The sequence below is a fragment of the Musa acuminata genome, chromosome BXJ3-4, assembly GCF_036884655.1.
Source record: "Musa acuminata AAA Group cultivar baxijiao chromosome BXJ3-4, Cavendish_Baxijiao_AAA, whole genome shotgun sequence".
Classification (NCBI taxonomy): Eukaryota; Viridiplantae; Streptophyta; class Magnoliopsida; order Zingiberales; family Musaceae; genus Musa; species Musa acuminata.
This window is the reverse complement of record NC_088352.1, coordinates 8,344,882-8,352,498: the sequence shown is the minus strand read 5'-3', so window position 1 is coordinate 8,352,498 and position 7,617 is coordinate 8,344,882. Positions and strand designations below refer to the sequence as shown.

Below are 7,617 nucleotides of genomic sequence, written 5' to 3'. Positions count from 1 at the left end.
GACTTGTAAGTAATATCATATATAAATTAATTAAAAGAATATAGTCTCCACAGAGTTATTATAATAGCACATACTTAAATATTAAAATAAAAAAATATTAACCACTACAAATCATTTAAATTTTCTACAGTATTATATATAATACTTAAAATAAGTTGAGGTTAGTGCGACTAGTCATGCCATAAGATTCGTGCCGTGAGTTTTGGGAGATCAGTGCGATTAGCTTTGGCCGTTTGGCGGCCAACCTTTTCCCATCCGCTTCTTTGAACACACCCTCTCTCTCTCTCTCTCGCGATCTACCAAATTATCCCTGGTTTCCTACGGCGCGACTTGAATCGTTGATTGAATGTGCTCTGTCGAGCCAATTTGGATATCTTCCTTCGATGATTCGAAGTCCGAATAACTTTGGTGTCAAAGGGGCGAATCTCTCAATTCTCGTCGGATATTTGTTATAGCAGGCGAATTGACTGTATCTGTGTATCTTTGAGGTGGTTCCGGTGCATCCGAGAGTTGTCTTGGGAGAACATTGGCTTTTCCGGGAAAAGTGATCCATGGAGTATGACCCATCCGATAGTAGCGGTGAGTGGCATTGACGTTTCTTATGTTGAAATGGTCGTTTCCTATGCGAAGAAGGTTCCAGATTTATTTAAAATGTTGTTTTTTTCACTTGGGATGGTTGGTGTAGAGACTTGCTGTGTTAGCTCGGTTACGTAGTGTAAGTGATGCAAGATTGGGTCATTAGGGTTTTGAGCTTGATTCGTTGCCATTATGGCTTAGGTTCTCAGAATTATTTTCTAATTTCACGTGAATTTCTGCTTTTTTGTTTGTCTTTGCTAGTTTAGTACTTAATTTGAAGCTAGAATAGAGTAGGCTTCATCTTCCTGTGGGATTAGGTTTTGCATATGGCTCCCGTATGTTTCTGTGCCTTTAAAGCTGAATGATAAAACATTGTGAAGCTTACTCTCTTTCCTCCATATGATGTTTAGACTGTCAAGCTCTTTTTTTGCAAAACAAATAAGCTTTACTGTAATTATCGCTTTTATGTTTCAAAAACTTGCATTTAAAATAAAGGGATAGTAGGAAGGTTCAGCGAATTTGCAAACTTCTGGTAAAAAAGAAAGACGAACCTGAGGACAGAGTAGGCAATGATGAAGAGAGATCTGGAAGAAAATGTTATAGTTGTCAAAGGAATTAGTTGTACAACTGTACATTTGCACCTTGTGTTGGCGGAGTATGTACTTAATTTCACAAATTTGCAGACCTTTAATAGAATTAAGCCCCGGTGTTAAACAGGATTTTGTGAATATATGGATCGAATAGTTTAAGAAGCACAATGTAGTGAATTTGAATGGCCATAAAAATTAGTCTAATTATAGATTTTATTGTATCTTGTAATCTTGTAGTATTATACATTCTTTAATAAAAATTGGAACTTGATTACCTTTCTGGAATATACTAATTTGTTATCCTAGGAAAGAAAATATCGACATAATCCTAATTTCAAATTAGTCTCCATTTTTGTCAACAAAATTATGGTTTGTGTCAATTCTTATTTACTTTAGATCATGATGTGAAGTATAGACACGAACCACATTCAGGAGGTAATGTTGGTTGTGCTCAGGACATTGAATGAATATTTTCAGAGGTTGAGGAACAGTATTAAACAATGATATCAGAGCAAACTAGCCCTTTAGATTGTTGTTAAGCAAAATGTCAACAACATGAAAAGCAATATTACTTAATTGGCATGAAGTACATCTAGAGTGGCAAAAGTGAAATAGGATGATAATTAACTGATATAAAGCATTTAAAGAATTATGGTTGTCATTAGTACCATAGACGACTTGTGGTTATAGGGTCAAACCAATTTACCAAAGGTCCAGAACTGAAGATAGTTGCAATGTTGTGCAACCTGACGAACTCGAAGAATCATATTTGGAGCCCGGTTGATGCCCATAGTTTCATTTCAAATATGAGTTCGGATAAACTACAACTTCTTCAAGTCTACACTTAGTTTAACTTTGTTGAGCTTGTTTTGCTTTTTCTTATTTTCGTTAGACTATGCCATTGAATTAAAATACTGATTCTCAGATCATCAATCAGTTTCTGTGAGCAAGTACCGAAAGTGCATGCTTATCTGTTTCTTGGAGTAGTTGTGGATCACTGGAATTTAACATGTTGTCATACTGTTCACAGTTCATCCCACCCTTTCTCTTGGACATTGTGCCTTTCTTGGTTATGCTGTGTTTTTTCTTTTTTTTCCTTTTTTTTTTGGTGTAGACTTCTTCTTGGGGATTACTAATCAACAAAAAACTGGGGGATCTGTAGCCAGTGAACAACAATTAAGGACAATCTTTTAGTATTTGTATAAGAATTAATATATATTATGCCAATGTGGAAACATTTGTAAGATATTGCATGGTTTGCAAGTATACATGTGGGCAAAGGATGTGCTATATTTTGACATTGATCATCTTTGAGTGGAAAGTACCTGCCTTCTTGCTTGGTATATCAAAATTTAACCATATGTTTATTTTGGTGCTAACATTAGTGGAACATATCAATCAGGGTTACATGAGAGATTGGAGTTAAATGGCTATCTAATGTGGTACATCTTGTCAAATTTCCTGGATGTACGCCATTTTCAAGGTTTCTTATAGAGGCTGTTGTTACTAATAGATGGTGTACTATTTGTTGCTTTGCATTTATATATGAAGAGTTCAATAGTCATACGCATGAGCTTATTTTGTGGATAACTTCTATGGTATCAGGTTTTCTTTCTGTAGAATCCATCTTTTATTTTTTTTTTTTAAATGGTATAATCATTATTGCCACTTGTGTAAGTTGTCGTCATTTCTGGAGAAGTACCAGTGTGATTTGTAATGTATACGTCACGCCTTTTTTATTGCCGCTACTTCCTTAAATCCTTTACAAGTTGTGGTGTATTGAATTATTATAAGCTTACCTGCACCTACTTTCTTTTGAACATTTCTTTTTCCGACTTGCAATATGATTTACTGATTTTAATATTGTTGTGTTGACTGCAGGAACTGATGATGATCTTCCACCATCTCATTACAATAGGGGTGCAAGAGGAGGACATGTATATGGGAATGGAAGAGCTACTTTTGGTGCTATTCCATATTCTAATGCACCAAATGATATGGAGGTCCAAATACACTGGCTTGAGCAAGATTCATATAGTTCAGTTCGTTGAGCATTTAAGGCTCAATCTGATGCCATTACTTGGGTAGTAATCCACATAGTTTTCCAAATTGATATAATGCTGTTGCTATCCATTTTTCAACGCTTATGTGCCATTTTATTGCTGCGTCATGAGAAAGTTTGTCTTCAAGAGAAGGAAAGTCTTATAACTGAGCTCAGAAAGGAGCTGAGGGTGTCAGATGAGGAACATGGAGAACTGTTAAGCAAAGTTAATGCTGATGGCATCATTTGGTGAATAAGGTATGTAACTAAGTGTCCTAGAATCTACATTCAGGACTATGTTAAACATGTTTTAACTTTCTTTTATGAACTGATCGCTTGTGCTAACTCTTAGGAATGGAGTCAAGCAGGTGGACTCCAAACTGGAATGCTTAGTAATTCTCAACCAGAAATAACAATACCAAGTCCTACTGTATCAGCATCTTGAAAGAGGCAGAAGTCATCTCAGTTATACCTTCTCTCACATTAGGTGCACCATCTCCTGCTCTGCACTCACAGCTTGCTGCTTCCATGCAGCCATCATTATCAGCTGCAAAAAGAGGAGCTGCTGCAGGAACCAAAGGCAAGAAGCCTAAATCAGTAAGTTGTTAAGTTGTAATAATCAGTTATCTTTTGAAATCTCTTTCTGACCTAGATGTTGTTTCCTGATAATCTTAACCATAACTTATAGGGATGCACATAGCCCGGTGCATCTTCTGCAATGTCTATGCACTACCCTTCTGCAGGTCTCAGTGGGAGGGGCCAAATTGCCAATGAGAACTATTCTGGTGCTGTTGTGGCAGGTGAAGCTGCTGAACCAGCATCATTTGATCCACTAATTGGTTAGAAAATCATGACTAGATGACCTGAAGATAATAACTTTTATGAAGCTGTTATAACTGACTATAATCCAGTTTGGGTGTTCATTAATCAGTATATATTCTATACATGATATGGTAAATAATCATCCTCAAATTTTTTGGCATTGTTGGCAAGGTCTGCATGCTTTAGTTGATGATACTGTCATGTATAAAGAGAGATGGGAATGGATCAATCTCAAAGAGGTGAGTTAGAAGTTTTCTATAGCTTGGTTTCATCATTTTAATATTTATTTATCTTCAAACAAACTTGCATGGTTGACAATCTGATGAACCTTTAAAAAAGAAACATCATGAACTGAAGCCTGAAGTACTTCCTTTTGGACATTAAAAAGGAATCTCTTGCTCTTTGTAGAAAATAAATGTCCTGTGCTTCTGAAGCTATGGCAACCTTGGCTAGTTTGTTGATTGAATTCAAAATTTGTGCTTAGTTGTTCTCTACCTGTGCTGTTCATAATATGCATACAAGTAAAAGACCAAATATGCTGTATAGCATGGAGGTTATCATATCCATGGGAGAGCTGAAGCCTGTGAAAGTTTTCATTAGAGCAATTCGTTGAATATATTAAGGTCATATCAGTGGAGTTAGCCTTTGGTACCAACCTAAGGAGATGCATTATAAAGTTTCTTAAAATATTTGATAGGCAATTGTGTCAATAGTTCAAGCCGAAGTTTTAAATGCTCAATGATTAAAAATATACATGCTGATAATTGGCATAATGATGCCATGCTGGCATTTGCATGCCAATGTCACCAATTTTAGATTGAGAGGGAAGAGAGACCATATATAGTATTAGAACCATATTTGATATGTTTGCTTTGAGTTTCTTGACACTAAACTAACCCAGTTTTGGCTAAATCATTCCAGAAACCCAATTTGTGTCGCATCTCAACATAGTAAATCCTTTAATGTTAAATCCATTTGTTATTTTGGGTTGATTGAAGCTGAACCAACCTGGTTAGTGGTGGAAATGCTGTGAAACAAAAGAATTTTTCATCACATTCCAAATTGTAAATCGTTTAGGGTGCTGTAGTGCCAGAAGCATGCTACACAAAGTTTCATTGTGCCAAATGGTAAGTCAGATCCATAATTCAAGCATTAGTATTAAACGCCACTAGAAAGATCATAAATGCTATTATGTTTTGTTGTAGCAATCAGTTCTGGTGTGATATGCTCGACCTGTAGCAGTATTGGATAAGACTGATTGGATTTTGGTGGATTTATGGTTGTAGCTCAAATATTGATTAGAATCGGCCATATTTAACCAAAGTAAATTGGAGCCAGCTGATTTTTGGCCAGAGTTGAGGGAGTTAGACAGCTGCCATAGGTGGCAACCATAGAAAGGAAAGGAGTGATGTAGAGGAGAAGAAGCAAAAAAACCCTAGTTCAAAATGGGAGAACAGAGGAGTATTTGCATTAATGATGCGACAATCCTTATTCTTCATAGATATTATGACTCCTCCATTTGACTGAAAAGAAGTGTCGTTGTTGCCATTATGTAGGAGCAGCTTTCATTCAATCTAATGAACCGCATGGTTGCAGATTTGTCCAGAAGATATAAGATGGGAGGTTGAGGAGGACCCAGGCATTGTTCTTCAGTCTGGTCAAGTTGCATCACGTCGTGGGGTTAAGAGGACCACAGCCCGTGGTGGTGGCATTCCAGGTGCAGGTAGGGGTAGAGGATCACTGAAGAATCAGAAGAAGAAAGATTTTCTTCTGTCCCAAAATAGCATTGGCAAGAAGAGCACTGGAAACATCGAAATACTCCAAACTGACACTCTAATAAAAGAAGTATGTGTTTGGGATACTAAGACCATTGATTCTGCCAGACATAACTCATCTGATATTTTATTTGTCACTCTTGTGCATCCCAGGTAGAGAAACTTCTTGGTGCAAGTCATCCTGATCCTCTCAAGATTGAGAAAGCCCAGCAAATGTTAGAAGTATGTAGTTATAGAACTTTATTGTGAATAGCATGTAGAAGCATGAACAGGCATTGATTGATGCAAATGCAAACCTAGATGATGCCTATGATGGCGAAAGAGGTAATTACTGCCCATAATTCTGTTCAATTTTGCATGTGATGCTGAACATTGAAAAACTTAAATTTTTTGTTTATGTTATGATATTTCCATTATTTTTATCTACGAAGCTTTCTGAAGGATAAAGCAAAGTGAGTTGAACTTAGGAAATCAGCGGCAGTTATGATTTATGCAAGTAAAGCATACTCATATTATGGCAGTCACAATTTTTTCTCTTTTTTTGAGCTTCTAATTTATCCAGCTAAGAAAAAAAAAGATGATGCAATGGTGAGACTCTTGCTAATGCAGGGTACGGAGAGGGTTGATGTATACAATCTTACCCCTGGTCGTGTAGATTGCAAAAGGACAGCCCTACCATGACAAAAGGCTAAATATTTGGCCTAAAACTTCATGTTTTGTACTGTAACCGAATATAAATTACTTATTTTTATTTGCCAGCCAGAATCTTGTCTGATTTCTGTTCAAATTTATTTGGTTCCGCTAAGGCAGAGAAGGTAATCATTATGTTGCAACTTCTTTTAAGAAAATTCCTACATCTTGCCAGATTCTACAACTCTGTTTTGCTTGCAAAAAGGGCTCTAAACCCCTTGCACCATTTCTTTTTGCAGTATAGCCCAAACTCCAGTTCAGTTCTCACATGGCAAACCCATGGACAAAGATCAAGGATGGAGAAATCCAATGTATGGTGGGAACCAGCATGGAGCTAATTACAACCATGACATGGCTGTCGATGTTGGAGAAGGCTCTGAGGATGATCGAATGGTTGCAGGCGGTATCGCATTGGGTTACCAGCATTATGCTACTGATGATGACATGTAAGCTTGTAACCAACCTGCACTGAATCTTCCACCACATAGTATGTCCACAGGGATCCCTAACCATGTAAAATGCTTTAGCTAAGATTCATTTCTTACACGTGAGAAATTAATGGTGCCTTAATCCTTGGTTGAAAACATCTCCTGTATGAGTTGTTTTCAGAATTGTATCTGAAGAGAGCATCTTGGGGAAATTTGGCCTTTGATCATTTCAGTGATAGATTATTATGCTCTTGTGAGTTGTTTTGCATTCTTTGTTTGTTGTTGGCTATCAGTAATGAATTTTGTTTCTGATATTGATGAAGAGAATTCAGAATAAATAAATATTTTATTTAAATTAAGAATATTTAAATTCTATTTATAGTTCTTAATAAAGTTATTTTAGGTTTATTTCTTTTTCTTCTCATATTACTAATATTCTCTTTTAATTACAGATCTATCGATCTCAATATCTTAGATGATTTTTTTTAATTAATTTATGAATAAAAATATTTTTTTCAATCTTTAGTGTTAACTATTCACATTTCATCTCAATAATTTCATATCAATATCGCAAACTTTATAAATATTTTTTTAATCATTTAATATTTAGATGAGTCTAACTCTTTTTCCAAATTATAGCTAATTTACTTTTCCTAGCAAAAATTGAATCTAGTTTTGTACTTTGAATCCGATTT

General features: G+C 35.9%; 1 protein-coding gene across 1 annotated transcript; it reads left to right on the top strand.

The window, feature by feature from the left end:
* Nucleotides 1–203: 203 nt before the first annotated feature.
* LOC135635270 (protein EMSY-LIKE 3-like) lies at nucleotides 204–7,151 on the top strand. Its single transcript, XM_065146240.1, has 9 exons — nucleotides 204–579; nucleotides 3,048–3,250; nucleotides 3,345–3,465; nucleotides 3,576–4,007; nucleotides 4,201–4,268; nucleotides 5,626–5,874; nucleotides 5,958–6,026; nucleotides 6,068–6,128; nucleotides 6,734–7,151. Exons 4-9 carry the CDS (start codon nucleotides 3,926–3,928, stop codon nucleotides 6,736–6,738), a joined length of 534 nt encoding a protein of 177 aa, XP_065002312.1. The 5' UTR covers nucleotides 204–579; nucleotides 3,048–3,250; nucleotides 3,345–3,465; nucleotides 3,576–3,925; the 3' UTR covers nucleotides 6,739–7,151.
* The last annotated feature ends 466 nt before the right edge of the window (nucleotides 7,152–7,617 follow it).